A 20671-nucleotide genomic window follows, 5' to 3' on the forward strand; every position below is an offset into this window, starting at 1 on the left:
CAACATTTTAACTGATTTCCAGAAATATTTGTAAATCAAGAGATTAAGTCTTCATTGCATGCATGGCCACTACTATACTTTCCTAGATTTGGTGAAGTGACCTGTGAATTTCAATAATTATTTTTTCTTCTATGATGGTGGCATACATCACATAATAACACTACAAGGCTGATACTCAGGCTGATACTCAGTCTCATCATATAACACTGAAAACACAGGAAACTTTCAAAAAAATTTCTTGACTAAAATAACTATAAAAAATTTGCAATATCAACTTACCCTAACAGTAACAGTGTTATTTTGTACTTCTTCTTCTTCTCGGCTATGACCCGAATCACCAGATGACTCAGACAAGGTATCTGCAAATCTCTCTTGTGGAAACTGACCAGCAATCCGACTAACTTCAACCTAAGTAATGCATGTGTTAATTTTATAGCAAAATAAATTCATTATATAACGATCTTGAAAACACTTGAAAAGATTCCAAATACTGTATTAAAAAAAGAAAAATTTACTCAGTTTCCAGGAAATTACATGTTCCAAGTTGTATAAATAAATTCTTCAAAAAAAGATCTACCTGTAATCTTCCAGCCACCTCTCCTTGTTGCGATATAATAGGAACATGATAATTTAGCCGGACATCATGAAACAGACAATCCAGAAAAATGTTTGCTACCCCGATCAGGTTGTGATTTTCTTGACTCTCGTAAAAGGGGTCAGCTTCTGGGCGAGTTGCAAGGGGATCATCATGTTGTTCATCATACATCTCTCGCATGACAATTAATTTGTGTTCAAGTTTCTCCATGGACCAAACCTGCAAAATAAATTCCATAAAATAAACTAGTGCTTATAGATCTTATAGTTTCCAAACCATGACTGTACGTACTATATATTATTATAGTTGTTAGCAAGAAGGACAGCTCCCTTTCAGGAAGGAGGTGATTCACATGTTTCAGATCTATGAGTTTTCATGTTTGATATTGACATTTACTTTCTTGTTTCTTAGGTATATTCTACCATTCTCCAAAAAATCTCAATTACATACAATATATCAACTTTACTTTGGTAGTATTTTGAATCTGAGACATTTCTGAGACAAAGTGATTTCACAGCAATCACTCAAGTAGGAAATACCCTGAATTCATTGTGTCATCACCAACACCAAAATTCAGTTAATGTTCATAAAAATTAAAGTATGTACAATATATCTATTTCAGTGTGAACGAGAGCACCTTATTAGCCACAAACAGCCATTTCACCCTACTAATTGTATAACAAACTAATTTTCTCCCCTTTATATTTGTACTTTGGTTCTTTGTTATTTTTGTTTAATGTTATAATATTACACTTTACTATTATGTTATTATAATATGTATTACACTCTACTATCATGTTATTATAATGTTTTATTATAGCAGAGACATAAATCATGCAAACGATATGTAGGTAATTATTCAAATACTGAATTCTACAGCATTTATTACTGATTCATTTATGAGAGAAATCTCTCAATGCCTGGAGTATTTTTTTTATTCAGTTTGAAAATCTTTGTTACAAACCTTGAACGCATGATTTCGACCAAAAATTTCATATGAAAAAGCCTCACAGATAAAATCAGACTTGGTGCTCTGTACAAAATGTGAATTTATTATTACCAATAAAAGTTTCAGATCAATGATTATTTTTTTTCTGAATAGTCTTCCATTCATAAATTTAATCACATTCTCATTGTTTGCTCATGCCACCTTTGGTGCTTGACAAATCTGCTTCCTCTGTCATTTCCTCTGATACATGATCATCTCTGGTAAAACCTGAGTCAAAAAATTATATAAAGTAGGTTTGTCTATAACTATGATATGTATGCATAATAAACATCACCATATTTACTATTGTCACTATCAGAATTATCTCATAGTTCAGGTCTACTAATATCAATGTCATTTACAAATAAAAGCCTCTATATTTCATCACTGGGAGAAACTTCCTCCCTTCATGGCATTTTGATGGTTACTGAAGGTCTAACACTTGTCTTGAGATTAATCTTTAAGTTGGAAATCAAATGTTATCGTTTGTTACTAGAATATAGACAAAACATTACAATATTGGGGGAAACAAGCTGCCTTACTAGAAATAATAGAATGATGACTGAGGAGATCAGTACCATGATATCAGTCCAGCACAGCAAAGTGTTAAGGAAATTACAATTATCAATGTAGTACCTGTACCTGGGTATCTATTCTGAATTTCCTGTACTTTGTTTTCAAATAGTACTACGTATATTATTTACCCTCATGCAGCTCTGACTTTGAGATGACACTTTGGAGTTATCAGCAACAGAGACAGTCTGCTTTTGACAATTCACTTAAATGGAATGAGTATTTGTGGTCACTGTTTGGTTATCCTGTAGCTGGATGAACATTATTGTATGTAGTTTTTCTTCCATAAGGCATAAGCCGTGGTCAGAGTTAATGATACTGGGCATAGGAATGGTTGTGACAAACTTGTTTTGAAGACATAAATTGTAATGAAGAATGAGACCGCAAGTACCATGCGATCCTTTTTCTGTAATTATCGCTTCATTTAACAGCACAGTGGTCCCCCCGTATTCGCGGGGGATGCATGCCAGACCCCCCCTGGAATAGTTAGAACCCGCAAATAGTTGGAACCCCTATAAAAATGTTGAAAACAGCCTATTTTGTTAGTTAAAACTCAAGAAAAACCCACTAAAAATTTTTATACTTGGTTTTTTTAATAGTTTCATCACAAAAAGTACATTTTTATACATTCAACTTACCTGTCAGATATATACATAGCTATTGACTCCGTCGCGCCGACAGAATTTCGAATTTCGCGCACACGCTACAGGTAGGTCAGGTGATCCACCGCGCCGCCGCTGGGTGGCGGGAATAGGAACCCATTCCCGTTTTCCATCAGATTTTTTCTGTCGCCATACTGGCAACATCGTTGTTGGTATCTCCGGCTGGATTTCGTTTTTGGATACAATTGATCATCGTTTTGGACCCTTTGGTGACGTATTTGGATCGTTGTACTGGCATACGCTTTTGTGGATCGTTATTTGGATTTTGGCTTGGAATTTTCATCATGATGTCTGATTCTGGAAGTGTGGTGAGAATGTGTGTGAATGAAGGGTGCAAGGTGAGAATGCCGAAAGCTTCGGTTGATCCTCACACTGTATGTAAAAGATGCAGGAAGTATGAATGCTCGATGGATAACACTTGTCATGAATGTGAGAGTTTGAGTGCTGAAGGGTGGAAGTCTCTAACTTCTTATTTAAGGAAATTAGAGAAAGACCGGTTAAGGAAGTCATCTTCCAAAACCAAGCCTAGCTCTCAATCTTCAAGTGGTTTGGTGAGTAATATTGTACCCTCCTCTAACATTATGAACGCTCCTTGTAATATTTCAGGTCCTTCTCCAAATGCAGATCCTACGGACTCTGCTTCGGAGATAGCAAGCCTTAAAGCTGCGCTTATGAAAATGGAGCGTAAAATGGCTGCCATAGAAGGTAAGCAAAGTAGTGCTGTGGAAAGTGATGTGAATTTCCCCAGTGAAGTGGAGGAGGCGTCTGATTGGCTTCACAACGCTCCCAGGCCTAGACCTCTTTCAAGCTCCCAAGCCCAGAGGAGAAGGAATGTCGAAAGCCTTACGGAGGTTATGGATGGATCCCCACCAGTCAGACGTCTCTTCGGCAGAATCTGTAACGTCACAGACTGCCAGAGAACGCATTAGAAAAAGCGTTCTACGTGAATGTTTTTCGTCATCGGAGAATTCCTCACCTAAAAGAGGATGGAGATCAGCGGATCGTTCTCGTCCCTTGAAGAGGATCTGGGAAGAATCGGGCATAAACTCGAGTCCGGAACGTTTTTCGGAGGACTCCCCGACAGAGAATAAGAAAGCAAAGGTTTTAGCTTCTCCCGTTAAGTTGTGGGGAATGGAGAAGGAAGGCTCTCCTTCCTCTCGTTTAGACCAGAGAGAAGAAACGACGAAGATATTAAAAGATATGCAAGAGTCTATTGCTTCTCTAGTCGGGGTTCTTTCGAGAGATCCTCCAAGAAGAAAGGATGTTAATCTTCCTGTGAAGAAGTCAAAAAACCCTTACTATCAACCTCCCAGAAAAGAAGATTCTTCTTCGGATGAAGGGTCTATTTTTCACAGACCCGCGATTCGTTCGGGGCGCGTAGGGCGCCAGCCAGGCGTGAAGCGCCAGACCTGAGACGCGAAGCGCCAGCCAGGCGCGGAGCGCCAGTCAGCCGCAAAGAACTAACACGTTAAGCGCGAGGCTCCAATCAGGCCCCGCGATGCGGCAACCAGGCCCATATCCCGAATTATTCGCAGGGGAGACGACTAGGCGCGAGAAGTCTGGCCAGGCGCGAGGAGCCAGCCGCACGTGAGAATTCCTACAAGCAGGAAGAGACAATCAGGCGTCGAGCGCCATCCAGGAGCGTAGCGCCAGCCAGACGAGAAGCGCCAGCCAGGCGCGATGCGCCAGACTGCCGAGAAGCGCCTAACCAGGCGAGAAGCGCTAGCCAGGCGCCAGGCGGGCCAGGGCCGCGAAGAGGCATACAGGCGCGAAGCGCCAGCCAGACGCGACGGATAGACGGCCGCGAAGCGCCAACCAGGCGTGAAGCGCGAGTCGAGCGCGAGGGGCCGCCGGCCGCGCAAGAGGAGCCAGCGAGGCGCGAAGCGCTAGCCGAGCGTGAGGCGCCAGCCGCCGCGCGAGAAGATTCAACCAAGCGCGAAGCGCCAGTCAGGCGCAAGGCGCCAGCTGATCAATGAAAGAGGCGGCAAGAGCGAGAAGTTATAAGGGGTAATAGAAGATCTTTCATGTAATGTCTTCGGATAGCGAGTCTCCTACAAGTAGAAACCCTAATGCAAGGAAGCAACCTGGTACATCAAAGGTTACGGTTTCAACCTCCATGTCTCAGGATGTTTTGGTGGATAAGAAAGGGAGAACTTCTAGATCTGTCAGTCTCTCTCCTTCTAGGAGTATTTCTCCATAGGGAATATGTCTACGGACAAAGAATCTAATAAAAGAGCTCGCTCTCCTTCTAGGATGGAGTTGGATGAGGTGTCGGAGGAAGAAACCCCGAACAATGAGGGGGTATCTAACTACAAAGTGTTAGCCTCTCTTCTCCTACAATTTGATTTGGAGACTCTCTAAGCCCTGCAGCTCCTCCTTCCCCGAGATCTCTGTTCTCCAGTACGAAGGTTCCTAAATCGTCTTCGTATTTAAAAATGAAACCAGCCATATCAATGAAGAAGGCTATTCAATCTTTAAATAATTGGATGAAGGTGAAGAAGGAAGCTCAGAAGACAGTTTTTTTGCACTCCTCCATGTAAGCTCGGAGGTAGGAGGGGAATATGGTACAGGACAGAGGAAGCGATGGGGCTTATGCTTCCATCTTCCGCGGAGGCGGATTTTTCAAGCTTGGTTGAAGCATCGAGAAGACATGCTTTGAATACAGCTAAAGCATATTGGAGCATGTCAGAATTGGATCAACATCTCAAGGGACTTTTCCATGTACTAGAAGTTTTTAACTTCTTGGATTGGTCCCTTGGAGTGCTGGCCAAGAAGGCAAATGAACCAGATGTTTTAGAACCTGAAGTTTTACATTGCATTTTATCCTGTATGGATAAGGCGGTTCAGGATGGATCGGGAGAATTGTCATCTCTATTTGGAGCAGGAGTAGTGAAGAAGAGATCATTATTTGGTTCATTTCTAACCAAAGCAGTTTCTCCTTCACAAAGGTCAGCCCTGTTATACGCTCCTCTCTCGGATCACCTTTTCCCTTCGCACTTGGTGAAGGAGATTTCAAAGTCTCTTGCTGAAAAGGCAACCCAAGACTTATTAGTACAATCCTCCAAGAAATCAAGACCAACAGTACCAGTAGCGAAGAGACTACTCGTACTCCGGTAGTGCCCTTTCGGAGAGGTTCCACCTCTCGTCCTCCAACGAAAAGGAAGGACAGCAGAGAAAAGCGAGGCAAGGTCCTCCCCTTTAGATCTTTCAAGAAATCAAAGTAGCAGCGAGGTCCTCCAAACATCTGTAGGGGCCAGGCTCCTAAACTTCGTAGGGGCATGGAAGATAAGGAAAGCCGATCCTTGGACGCTAGCAGTCTTGGGGAAAGGTTACATTATACCTTTTCAGGACAGACCACCTTTGTCGAATTCCCCAAAGGAACTGTCGGCGAAGTACAAGGACCCTGTTCTGAGGGAGACACTTCTTCAGATGGTGATAGGAATGAAGGACAAAGAGGCAATAGAAGAGGTTCAGGATCCTTCCTCTCCGGGGTTTTACAACCGCCTGTTTTTAGTTCCAAAGGCATCCGGGGGATGGAGGCCAGTCTTGGACGTGAGCATTCTGAACAAATATGTGGAAAAGAAAAAGTTCTCGATGGAGACTTCTGCCTCGGTACTTTCAGCCCGCGCGAAGAGGAGACTGGATGGTCTCTCTAGACCTGCAGGATGCATATTTCCACGTTCCTATTCACCCGTCATCAAAGAAGTATCTCAGGTTTGTGATTCAAGGGAAAGTCTACCAGTTCAGGGCCTTGTGCTTCGGCCTCTCCACGGCTCCACAGGTATTTACGTACCTGATGCGGAACGTAGCCATATGGCTACACCTGGAAGGCATAAGCGTCTCTCTGTACCTAGACGATTGGCTGATAAGACCAAAATCCCAGGAACAATGTTTGGAGGATCTGAAGAAAACATTAGAATTGACAAAGGAATTAGGACTTCTCGTGAATCTCGAGAAATCGCAGATGACCCCCAGTCAGGACATAGTCTATTTGGGGATTCAGATGAATTCTCGGGATTTTCGGGTTTTTCCGTCCCAAGAAAGGAGGGGGGGGATTCTTCGGGGGATTCAGAAAGTTACATCCTTCCTAAAGAAAGACAGGAGTTCAGCCAGGGAGTGGCTGAGCCTTCTAGGGACTCTTTCTTCCCTGGAACAATTTGTATCCCTAGGAAGACTTCATCTAAGGCCTCTACAATTCTTTCTAAAGAGATCTTGGACTTGGAAGAAGGGCCATCTGTCGGACACTTTTCCAGTAACATTAGAGGTGAAGAAACACCTAAAGTGGTGGCTGCTCCACTCAAAGAGAACAAGGGAGTGTCCCTAGAGGTTCGGAACCCAAACCAAATCTTGTTCTCAGACGCTTCAGAAACGGGATGGGGAGCGACTCTAGGGGCAGAGAAGTCTCTGGCAAATGGAAGAAAGAACAAAGAGATTGGCATATAAATGCCAAAGAACTATATGCAGTGTTTCTGGCATTAAAATTCTTCGAGTCAGAAGTAAGAAATCGAGTGATTCAAGTCAACGCAGACAACACCACGGCGTTGGCTTATATAAAAAAAACAGGGGGGGACGCACTCGTTTTCCCTATTCGAGATAACGAAGGATCTGTTGTCATGGACGGAGGAGAGGAATATTACCCTCCTGACCAGATTTGTGAAAGGGGAAAGAAATATCAGAGCAGACAGGCTCAGCAGGACGAAACAAGTTCTCCCCACGGAGTGGACTCTGCACGAGCAAGTCTGCCAAAGTCTGTGGAACCTGTGGGAAGGCCACAGATAGATTTGTTTGCGACGTTCCTGTCAAAGAGGATAGAGAACTTCTGCTCCTTAGTAGAAGACCCGAGAGCGATAGCGGTGGATGCCATGCTACTGGAGTGGTCGGGACTCGACGCTTACGCTTTCCCTCCATTCAAGTTGCTAGGAGTAGTGATGAAGAAGTTCATAGCATCAACAGGGACGAGATTAACTCTCATCGCCCCGTTTTGGCCATCCCAAGATTGGTTCACAGAGGTACAGGAATGGACAGTAGACTACCCAAGATCTCTTCCAAACAGGATAGATCTTCTCAGACAACCCCACTTCAAGAGGTTCCATCAAAACCTCCCCGCTCTCGCTCTGACTGCCTTTCGACTATCGAAAGATTGGTCAGAGCGAGAGGCTTTTCAAGCAAGGCTTCGAAAGCAATTGCTAGAGCCCGGAGATCGTCAACTATCCGGGTCTATCAATCGAAGTGGGATGTGTTTAGAAGATGGTGTAGGAAGAATAAGCTGTCCTCCTCCGATACCTCTGTGACCAATATAGCAGATTCTGTTATTCCTGAGAGAGGAATCCAATCTGTCCGTAGCTACAATAAAGGGATACCGAAGTATGCTCTCAGCGGTATTTAGAAATAGAGGCTTAAACTTGGCAGAGGATAGAGATTTGCACGATCTCATAAGATCGTTCGAGACGTCAAAATCTATATCCTCTACTCCGCCAAGTTGGAATCTGGATGTTGTGCTCAAATTCCTTACATCGGAAAAATTGAACCTCCCGACCGTGCCTCGTTCAGGGATTGGACGAGAAAGTGTGTTTTTCTCATAGCCTTAGCGACGGCTAAGAGAATAAGTGAAATCCATGCCCTAGATTCTCGGGTGGGTTTTAAGAAAGACGCAGCCATCTGTTCTTTTCAAACTCTGTTTTTGGCAAAAAATGAGAACCCTTCGAAACCATGGCCAAGGAGTTTTGAGGTGAAAAGTCTTTCAAACTTAAATGGGAGACGAAATCGAAAGAACTTTATGCCCGGTTAGAGCTCTTAGGTTCTATCTTAAAAAGAAAGAAGAATTGAAGGCATGTAAACAAAGTCTATGGTGCACAGTTCGGGACACGAAAAGACCAATGTCCAAGAATGTGCTAGCGTATTTTATTAAGAAGTGTGATTATGGAAGCTCATAGCGATTGTGCAGAGGATTCCTTTAAATTATTACGAGTTAAAGCTCATGAGGTAAGAGCAGTGGCAACATCATTATCATTCCAAAAGAATATGTCCATGAAGGACATTATTAATGCGACCTATTGGAGATGCAACTCGGTATTTGCATCCCACTATCTTAGAGATGTTAAAATTACCTACGACAAGTGCTTCTCTCTAGGTCCTTTTGTGTCTGCGGATCAGTGCTGGGACTGAGGACACATACCGATCCTTAAAACTTTATGAAAAGTCTAATACTTCCATACCATACTGGTGGGATGGGCTCTAACTTTCTTACCTGACGGCTAGTTGTTGCACAGGCGGCCATGGCCTTGTTTAGGTAAGGAACTTTGAGTTTATCTTACAGGATAGGCTTGGATAAAAACGGTGTCTTTGATTACGGAGATCTCTACTATTTGAGGCAGTTTTTGTGTTACTATTGGTAAAAGTGCTTGGTGTCGCACAGGCGGCCATAGCCCTTGCTAGTGAGGAACTAGAAATGTGCCTTTTAAACGGAGTAGGATTAAAGAACATTGTCCTAAATTCGTACAGGGACCTCTCCTTTTAAGACAGTATCAGGATTTTCTGCTGACAAGAGTGCTTGGGCTAGCACAGGCGGCTTTTGGTGCTTTTGACAGTATGAGAATGTGCATAGGTCTTACAAGCGAGGTAGTACAAATTGAAATTATATTTGTTTATTTTTATTTTTATTTATTTTTCATAAAGAATTAGGTGTAAAATATTGTGATTGAGTTTTTTGGTTGTTTGCAAGGAGTCCGGGGATGACTTCTTGCAATCTTAGATAAAACATTTGGTTAGGTTAAGGTGATCAGGATCGGGATTGTGCTCCTTAGAAAAAAGGTTCTTGTCATAAGTGGATTGAAACCCTTTGACATAGCCCTTATAGGATCGGCCAAGTAAGTGGATAAGACCCCTTTGGCAGACCTACAAGAACTCTTAGCAATAGATCAATATCTCGCTGAGGCTCTTGAGACTAAGCAGACTCCTGGGCATTAACCATGAAGTCTTCAGTCTAAACAGGTAGGAACCAAGGTTTTATGTTATTAATACCTACAACGATTGTTGTGTTTCCTGTTAAATCAGTTATTAGCTGTCTTTACCCTCCTCCAATGGTGTGAATCAGCTATGTATATATCTGACAGGTAAGTTGAATGTATAAAAATGATATTGTTATGATACAATAAAGTTTTATACATACTTACCTGGCAGATATATACAATTAAACTACCCACCCAGCCTCCCCTCAGGAGACAGATGGTGTAGAAAAAATCTGATGGAAAACGGGAATGGGTTCCTATTCCCGCCACCCAGCGGCGGCGCGGTGGATCACCTGACCTACCTGTAGCGTGTGCGCGAAATTCGAAATTCTGTCGGCGCGACGGAGTCAATAGCTATGTATATATCTGCCAGGTAAGTATGTATAAAACTTTATTGTATCATAACAATATCATTTTATGATGAAATTGATAAAAAAAAACCAGGAATTTGTGGATATTTCTAATAGAAAAATACAGCGAATATGCAAATTTTCTGCAAATAATGCGGGGAAACGTTCCCGAGAGAAATCCGCGAATGTGTGAGTCCGCGAATCCGGAGAACGCAAACACGGGGGGTCCACTGTACCATGATTTGACCATTCCACATGCTATTTGTTAGCCTGTGCTCCAACTCAGTTATTTTATTGATACTGCCACTTTGTGATATTCTTTGATGAAGCCCTGGCTTAGACTAAGGCTGGTCTACTGTATTTATTTTTTTATGAGTGAGAATGTTTGCAATAGTTAATGGTGACTGGTATCAAATTTCATGTAGACTATTGTGGTATATGGATTAAGTGCACTTTGTTAAATACACAATATATAGGCATGCATGTGTGTGGAGCTTAAATGCATTACATTGCTTTCTGAGTGTTATAAAAGGGATTTTGACGTAGGAAAAATCTATTCTGGGCGAGGAAGCCGTGTCGCCCAGTGAAATGTGTCCTCTTTAGCACTATTTCTAGTAAAATATTGCTATGATACCAGAGAACTGCTAAATTGGACATGTCAGAAGTCTCTGACTCGCTCACCTAAATAAAAGGTGTCGGTATAGAACTGGGGCGAGTGTTAAACACTACCACAGCAACCCCTCCAATTAGCCTTTTCCTCATCAAAAGACCCTGAAAACGGGGAGCCGACCTATAGGTCACACCCAGCTACCCTGTTGAAGGGGACTGCGGCGTCATACTTATCGATAGCATAGAAGCTTGGTGCACAGCAAGGGGGGGAAAAAAAGGAAAAAAGGGGGGGATTTCACTGGGCGACACGGCTTCCTCGCCCAGAAATAGATTTTTCCTACGTCAAAATCCCTACATCAAATTTAATCATTCCTCAAGATTTTGTTGTAAATGTAAGGAACGTGACTTTGGGAATCTTGGGGTTTGCAGTGGACTTGAGATTTGGAGTCTCGACAGAAGTATAATTTCGTACTAATTTTGATATAGTCTATTCCTATTTCATATTATAAACATATTATAAAAAAAAAATACTCTGCAGTGAAAGATACAAGTGAGCCACAGATAAGAAGTTCAATATTTGAGTTAGAAGACCTTTGAAAAATCAAATTGCCTCAAGGCCTCCAAGTCAAATACAGTATTCACTACAGCTAAAATCCATTGGTTGCAATAAAAATGCACTTTGAAACTGTTACAGGAAGTCCCCAGTTATTGGTGGAGGCTCAGTTTCCAGGGGTGAGCCGATATGCGAAAACCGCCATTAACTGAAACTTGGCAATTAACGGTGCTCTAATGGCACTTATGGCATTGATAACCGGTTATCAGCACCATAAGCACCCTTATGGCACCATAAGATGCCTCATGATGCCGATAACCGGAACTTGGCCCGTCATAGTACTATAAATCGCTGATTTTATGGCACTATAACCGGGGCTACAATAAACTAACAAGCCTAAAATTGAAAAAAAATCAGCACTTACCTGATTTGGTTTGTTTTTTCTTTTGACTAGAATGGCAGGTTCACTGACAAAGGCAGATTTCTTGCGGTTTGGAGACAGATTCTGGGGAGGTATTTGAAGTGTTACTCCAAACACAGTCTGTTTCCCCATTTCCTCTGCGAAGAAATTGGCTTCCCTCACCAGCGTATTAGCCTTCATGATATCCTGTCGTAGCTGCGCCAGACTGCGCCTGAACATATCCTCTCTGCCAGGATACAAAATAGATCTGTGCTCGAGCATGTCCTCCCTGAATATACAATATGAGAATAAATACACAATACAAAATTCTTAAGACATCAGGCTGGAATGGAACAATAGTGGCATTAAGCAGACAATAACAGCATTTTGAACATGCATAGAAACGGAACCATTTAAAGTAAACTCTTCAAAAATTTAAACAGTTAATGTCAAACCAATCATATTCTAACTAATTTTCTAAAGTATTCTAAAGCTTACAATACACTATTTTGTAAACATGGCATGCATTTGATTTATTTGCAAGACAAGTGTTTATAAACAGTGACCTAGTACATATAGTAGTATACAAAATACTAAATATGAAAAAAATACTGCATGAAGAAAGAACTTCTAATCAATATTATTATTGTTATTAACATTATTATTATTATGGAAAAGAAAATCCACAATAATATGACTGATCTTGTTATTTAAAATACAAAGCAGAAAGCTTTTGAAGACCTGCATGGTCCTCCTTGTCAATCTGAATATCAGATTGACAAGGAGGACCATGCAGGTCTTCGAAAGCTTTCTGCTTTGTATTTTAAATAACGAGATCAGACATATTATTGTGGATTTACTTTTCCATTTTATTTTATTAACTCATGTGATTATGAGGTTTCTTTGGATTATTATTATTGTTATTCCACAACTAAATCCAGACATCATATACGCATAATCACCATTGGATTGATTTTTATATACTACTCTATAAAACCAATAATACTATATTTTAAAGATTTTTGTTGAAGTTAACCTGAATCATACTTTGGTTGAAAAATATATAATTAGAAACAAAACTTGAAATTAAGTAAAAAACAAATTACATAGTACGACTTTCAGATATCAATTGCTTAATCTGTGAGTATACTAAGGTGTAATGATGTATAATTAAATTTTTCGAAACAATACCAATTTCAAAGAAAGTAATTTTAAATAGAACAAGAGCTACATATGCTGTAGAAGGAAAACTTTGACAAGCATCTCAACCATGCATGTTATTCAACATACAACAATTATTAATGCTAAATATGCATCAACAAATAAATTAGTACAATGTCAAATAACCAAGTTAACAATGGAACGAAAAGCTTGGGTGCACAGCAAACATTTTCAAAAGATGATTCAGACACCAATGAATCCTCAAAACTTTTGTACATATGAAACAAGCCAAAAATCTATTCCTTGACATGTAAGGGAAAATTCAGACGAATCTAAACTCTACAAAAAAAACTATATTATAACATAACCCTTTAAGATCCAAGGAAAATACTTTAACCTATAATGAAGAAGTAAAATCACCTCCTCAGTGACTAGTTTACTATGTAACACTTCACAGATAATGGAAAGGCAACCAATTTAATCTATAAAATTCTATAGATTGAATTTGTTGCCTTTCCATTATCGCTGACTTATAAAACTAATTTAATCTGTTTGAGACTAAGACTAAGAATGCCCAGACTCTTATCATTTTTCTAGAAAATGGTGCAAATAACACAAATCCTGGCAAATACACATTCAAACCTTCAAATTAGTTAATTATGAACTAGTATGCCTGCCATGCTAAGACGCTTTAAGATCAGCTAGGAGAAAAAAAAGAGCAGAAAAAAATTTGTTGCCAAGAATGGTAATAGTAAAGGTACTATTGAACTGACAATCATTTCTACAACAAGAATTTCAGAAAGCAATACAATGCTATGCATTTAAATGCCAGGAGATATTATACGAACGCCTTCTTGTATTGGCATATCATATGAAAACATTACTAAAAGCTAAAGGGCAAAGGGAGGCAGAAAAAACTGTTAGGTACTGCATTTCATATATTTTTGTAATTTATATGCATTTAACTTTTTTATATTCACAAATGCTACACCAAAAGCACTGTTTAATATTGACTGAATTCACTACGCTTGAAAGATGAAGAATAAATGGACTAAAAAACTGAACTGTCCAATGGATTCCTCATGATTATGTACAAATGGCTATGGGGACAAAAAGTATAGTGTGAATCAACTCCTACATGAAAAACATTTTGCAAACCACAACAGAAGTAAACATTTGGCAATTATACAGATAACTGGAAATATCAATATTAGGTAAGCTAAATACAAAAGGGTTTTTCTTAAATGAATGACACGATGTTCTCAATACATGCAGAGTAACAATACCTTCATAATTCACCAGTATGACATGGTATCCAAATAGATATATTATGCACTGGGACTTTAATTTCATACTGGATAACTGGACGTCTAGTGCAGAATTATTGGTAGTTATTTTCAAACCTTTCCTGACAATCAATTCTAAACAGATATTCTGATTTTATATCAAATGCACCATTAGTAATGCAAATCTAAAATATGGTTCCACACTGCCCCAAATAAATGTATTGTTAGTACTTCAGAATATAAACAATAGGGTACACGTACATCATTTACAAGCCTCACTTTTAATAATAAACATATTTAGAGCAACAACTCATTAAGAAATTAAAACTGCAACAATTACACAACTAGATATTTAGGATTTTCATGTAATTCTGTAACCATTTATGTTATTATTATTACGAATATTCTGACCTAATGATTTATATACCAGTAAACTTCTCGGGCATTTGGCATGTAAATGAAATCTAGTTTTGCAGTTTTGGCCTAAAAGAAAACAATTACAAACCTTTCTTGTGCCCATTTTTCAATGCGCAGTTGGGATGTGGGTGTTGATGGGGTCATCTTTGAGCCTCTTAAAGGATCGAAAGGCATATACGGTGCATAAGGAGTCGTTGGTGACAGAATATTTCGAAGTTGTTGGAACTGTTTTTCATACTCTTGCCGCTGTTTTTCCAAAGCCACTGTGAACATACACATTCAATTGTGAAATAAGAGTTCATAAATAGTAATTCATCATTATGAAGTAAATACAATACCATTATGACATGCATATCATACATAAACATCAATCAACAACTGAGTAAACTGCATATCATACATAAACATCAATCAACAACTGAATAAACTAACTCTGTTTATCTTCTTCATGTTGGCGTTCCAGGTTCTGTATAGCTGCTTGAATAGGATCATTGCTCAGCTCTTTCAACATGAGTTCTTCACGTGCAAAGTTGTAATCTATTGGCTGGGCAGGTGTCTGAGGTTCTGAGTTGTTTCCGCCTGAGGAAATACATGAATATTTTATATAACATGAAATGATACAATTTAGAATTGGAGAAACATTTATTTCTCTGGCCATTTCACTATACTATGAAAGCTGTGAGACAACTTACCACTTGTGGGTTTGGGACAATTCACACGAAAAAAGTAGTTGAATCCCCACAAGATTCTGTCACCATGTCGCAGCTGTAACTTCTCAGTGACCTGTGAAAACAGGAATCACATTACATTTCCTCATTAATATGTTACAAACAGGATTGGTATATCTATTATTCCAGTTCTGAAACAAGATTCATGCTGCATGCGCATAGTTCCCTTCAAGAAGCTGAATTTGCATACAGCATCACTGGTACTAAAAAACAGATCAGAATTAATAACAACGCACCTCCACCATGATAAATGATTTGAATGACTAATAAATAGCTACTTATGAATTTTTGTCACACAACACACACTGTGGGGTGCATCAAAATCAAACAAAAGATTTTCAGTCAAATGGATATTTCCATCATCTATCACTGCTGTTACTGAAACTTTTGTCAAGATCACCGACAGGGACACATTCTTATGACCTGAAGGCCACCTACAAAGCAAATTCTGGTCTATGCTTCACTAACAATGGAAGCAGCTTCAACTACCTTCCCTTCCTTAATGTCCTAATTAATTATGACAAAAATAATAAAATTAAAACCTTGGTCTATATTAAATCTGCAAATGTAGGGCACAGTTTCAGTGGTGACAGCAAGTTTTTCATCTGCTGCCCAAGATCTACTGTCAGCAGTATATTCATCAGGTGGCCTGTAATAAAATCACGAGAGAGAGAGAGAGAGAGAGAGAGGAGAGAGAGAGAGAGAGAGAGAGAGAGAGAGAGAGTCAATATTTTGGCTAGGAAAAAAAATCACAATAATTTAGGTGAGTTTAGGTTACATTGGGTTGCGTTAGGTTAGGTTAAGTTATGTTGGGTTAGGTTATAGGATAGGTTAGGTTAAGTTGGGGAAAGTTATGGTGGGTTAGGTTAGGTTAGAGTGGGCTGGGTTAGGTTAGGCTAGATTGGGTTGTGTTAGTTTAGTTAGATTAGGTTACCTTAGGTTGGGTTAGGTAAGGTTTCAGGCCAGCCTGGGTTAGGTTAGGTAATGAGTTGGGTTAGGTTAGGTTATGAGTTAGGTTAGGTTGGGTTAAGTTAGGTTAGGTTACTCTTTTCCTGTGGCTTGATTACCAGCCACAATAAATTGTGAATTTTTTTCATGCAACGTTTTTACCTGGATTCATCCATCCAATGAACACTCCCACTGCAGCACTTAAAACTTTTACTCACAACAACCTCTTGCAGGCCACAAAAACTACTTGGGAGAGAGAGAGAGAGAGAGAGAGAGAGAGAGAGAGAGAGAGAGAGAGAGAGAGAGAGAGAGAGAGAGAGAGAGAGAGAGATGGCTTCCTTAACATTAAAAGACAATAAAGGAGGTTGAATACATTATATAGATGTCATTCATCCTGAATAGCATACATTCATTACATATTTCCAGCAGTGATTATTAAATGTATGAAAATTCCAAGAGTTCCAGGACTTTAGGTTCATGTTCTATCATACAGTTAAGCTTCCAGCTTTTATGTGACAATTGGTGGTCTGTTGTTTTACTTGCCCAACACTTAATATTAAGACATGCATAGGAACCAAAAAAGTGATGAAATTAAGGATAAATTATCACTATTCAGGATGTCATTTAAAAACAGTTTTCATTATGATGGAAACTGTACCAAGTGCATGGGATCACAAGTAACTGGAGGCATAAGCACTTTTATTATTTAATAATAAAAAGTCTTGTACCCATGAGCAATGATAGGGGAGACGAATAAAACCAAGGGTTGAATGATCAGTCTGTTATCACAAACTTGCAAAAAACTGCTAACTATACGTCAGCAGTTAGTGGCTCGTTTTCAATATTTTACTATTCATAATAATAAAATATGAATTGACATTGATGACATAAAAAAAAAAGTTTGATGTTTTATTGCACAAGACAAATATATTTAGTAGTGTGAGGGTAACATTGTGCAATATCTTGTCAGTATGCTTCCCATAGATATAGAGGGGAGAGACTGGACAGACAAGTGACAATCACATCCACATAAGGCACCATTGTTATGCAATGATTCTCAAAAATGGCAGCAGCAGCGAATGCAGAGACCTGAAGCAACAAAGCCACTTCTGGCATCCAGTGCTGGGCCATCAACTGTGTTCCATACAGAAACAGGATCACTAAAGAACAGGGTGATCATATTTCACAAGTGACATTTTTTCATTCATGAAAATCTTTGTAACTGTGTTGTAACAACCTCAAGTAAACGTCTGTTTGATCACAGCCAACTTGCAGTCAACTACACGCCTGGTGTTTGAGCCAATAATGACTGTTGTAATAAGCTTTATATTAAAGCCTATTTGATGTTAAATTCATGTAGCCTAATAAATTAGCATGTAGGGTTCCATCAGTCCATATAACCATGGTAATCTGACAATGCCTGCCCCTAAGTCTGCTGCAGTTATAAAAGTTAATGAAAGTTTATACAGTTATTTACCATGTCATCAATAAGTTCTCAAACCTCCTTGTATGCAGAGGACTCAGCTGAATTTTATCTGCCAGAACACTTAAGGTAGTAGGCTATCTTCAATTTTACCATTATCATTTTTACCCTATACTACTTCAAATTTATACTACATTATTTAGCTTATACTTTATCAACTAGCTAGCCTACAAGTAAACTTACCAACTAGCTAGTCTACCAGAGTTGATCATCAAATAACCAAGGGTACCCTACCATAGCCTAACCTTAGCTTAACAAAAGTACCCTAACTTGGCATAACCTTCAGGAATGCTGATTTTTTTTCTATCTGTCTCTCTTCACAGACTATGAAATACAGCTCAAGTCTTGGCTAGCTATAAAAGTCCAAGTTATTCTTACAAGCTATCCTTACTTACACTGTACACTGTAAATAAGTATGTTGAATTACAGGTCAGTATGACTGTGACATATGACATAGTTTTAGTTTTACATATGTAGCCTACCACCAGGTAATAACTGCACTTGAAGCTTTACAAATAGCTTCTATGTCATGGTTCAGATGCTTTGCTCTGGTTCTGTAAAGTACATACAGTGTACTTCCCTGAATCACAACTGTATGAATATGAATCGATGCAGATTGTAATTACATTTATACTGTAATTAAATAAACAGTTTCATAGTTTCTCTTATAAGATGTGTGAGTAGCCTCATAGGTTCAAATAGGCCTTAAAAATGTCTGCAGGTCAGTGTAGGAAGCCTCCTGTTAATAGTATATGAGATTCAGGACTGATTTTTGTCAATTTTGTGTTTACGATTTTCTGAGAAGAACAAAGAGCAAGACCAATACCTTACTTGGGTTACTAACTGCAGATGAGATAAAGGGCCAAACTATGGATCACCCATATTACAGCAAGAATTTTCTGCCAAAGAACATTTTCAAACCTCCTGGTATGCATGACCTTTAGTTTCTGCAACAGATTTTGAAGTCCAGAATGTGGCTACCAAAGCAGATTTAGCCTAATAAGAAGTAACAAGATGGGGCAAGCTCGCATATACATCTGTACTGGCAACAGCAAGATTTATACAGCCCTGCAAACTGCGACATTAATTGTACAAGCAGTCCCTGTGTAACATCAGGTTTGGATTACATCATTCCAAACTAAGGCACTTACCTCATGGCGCTGTTAACCACAAGTTTTCAGCACCTAAGTGTATTTACGGTGCTGTTACCTGCTTTATGGTGCTGTACATGCTATTTATAACTATTATAATTATGACGATTTGGGTTAAGGCGATTTTCGGCTTACAGCACCCTGCCGGGAACGTAAACCCCGCCATAACCAGGGGACTGACTGTATCCCTATTAATAGTATCAGATACAGTGAATTTCAAAATCCAATAAAATTACTGTACAGACCATTGAATACTGGCTGTTAGGTATCAGGCTACTATACCTAAGCTATTATTATAATATGTATTATTATGATTGTGGATCAAGGTTTTATGGGATGGCAGCGTTGGAGATGACAATTATCTTAACAATACTGTTGTCAAATTTTACTGCCTGTCAGTTTGACCCTTGAATAAAGAATAATAATAATTAGTTCTGCCTCTTAGAGAGTAAAACTGTAAATTTATGGTGGTGAGAAAGGCACATAATCCTCTGGCTCACTGACCCTTATCTCCTTCACCAAATTGTCATTGCTGTACTCAAGTCTTTGCTCTTTGCTTGTACCACTCCTTCATCCATCTGCATCTCTTTTATTTTCTTTTGTGCAGAAGGCTATTGGAATTCGAATAAGCAACATCAGTGTCCATCATGATGTCTCTGTAATCCTTTGCTCGACCTACAATATTGAGCAATAATATGGAGCCATGTAGGGGGAGATATATATTGCACAATAAAATTGAGTCAATATTGTGTCAATAATATTGATCACGTAGGGGCACTTTACGAAAAACTGCTTACGATATGTTGGCAGTTAGCCTGTCAGTCATTTCCAATGAGTGGCTATAAACAAAAATCATAGCAGAGTCCTGTGGGTATGTTGAGTTAACACCCAAGCATTGTTTATTTATGGTAAATTTCATTCAGCTTCCTTTTAAGGTGAGTGTAAATTTACATAAGATTTCATACTTTATTCCAGCACCACAAATTACTGTAATACTTAAGCTTGTTTTTCAATATAATTATTATTAACAAAAATTTGTATCCCTACTCAATGTGGTAACTGTAGGTTAGGCCTAGCATAGCCTACGGCGCTCAGTCCAAAGTCTGTTATACGGCTGTATTGGACGTGGGTCAGTTTTTTTTATACATTAAAAAAAAGAGAAAAAACTGCATCTACAGAGAATATGGTATTTCTCAATAAATATAACTTGTATTGTCACCAAAAGCTCAATTATTGAGCCTAAAGATGCTTTTAATGGGGATATTTTGGGGCCGTAAAACCAATTAATCCCTTTCCCATTATTCCATATCGGATAAGTGTTTGTACCAACAAATTTTTTTAACCTTGAGCTCTTCCCTCCAACCAATCATGATCGTGGGTTACACAGCTTGTTCATTCATTAAATAGCCAGACATCTTTCATGATTTCAATACAGCCTTAGCTGATCTCTCCTGACAAGGAGCATTTCAGTATTTAGTTTTAACAGTTATATACTGGACTACTGGTCTTTCTTATTTTAATACTACTTGCATTTTCATCTATTTTGCTTTTACTATTTTAATAAACACAGTAGTGCCTCAGGTTACGAAATTAATTCGTTCCGAAGCGGCTTCGTAACCTGATTTTTTTGTATCCAGAACTACGTTTTACATGTAAATTGCCTAATTCGTTTCAAGCCCTACAAAAACACCACAGTAAATTTCATAATAAAGCTAAATTGACCAATAAACAATGAAATACAACAATCTGGACCATTCAAT

General features: G+C 39.2%; 1 protein-coding gene across 8 annotated transcripts in view; it reads right to left on the bottom strand.

Annotated features, from left to right (window-relative positions):
* LOC135213590 (kinesin-like protein KIF13A) overlaps positions 1–20671 on the bottom strand; it is a 590763-nt gene that overhangs the window by 92348 nt on the left and 477744 nt on the right. For 7 of the 8 annotated variants that reach the window (XM_064247596.1, XM_064247595.1, XM_064247594.1 and 4 more), the window contains 6 exons: positions 15294–15384; positions 15034–15180; positions 14690–14864; positions 11762–12026; positions 578–814; positions 280–408 (listed from right to left, as the gene is read on the bottom strand). In XM_064247596.1, the coding sequence (XP_064103666.1) occupies positions 280–408; positions 578–814; positions 11762–12026; positions 14690–14864; positions 15034–15180; positions 15294–15384 (1044 nt within the window). The remainder of the gene's footprint in view (positions 1–279; positions 409–577; positions 815–11761; positions 12027–14689; positions 14865–15033; positions 15181–15293; positions 15385–20671) is intronic. The other variant, XM_064247592.1, reaches the window with a different exon arrangement.

Source organism: Macrobrachium nipponense, chromosome 43, assembly GCF_015104395.2.
Source record: "Macrobrachium nipponense isolate FS-2020 chromosome 43, ASM1510439v2, whole genome shotgun sequence".
In the NCBI taxonomy this organism is placed as follows: domain Eukaryota; kingdom Metazoa; phylum Arthropoda; class Malacostraca; order Decapoda; family Palaemonidae; genus Macrobrachium; species Macrobrachium nipponense.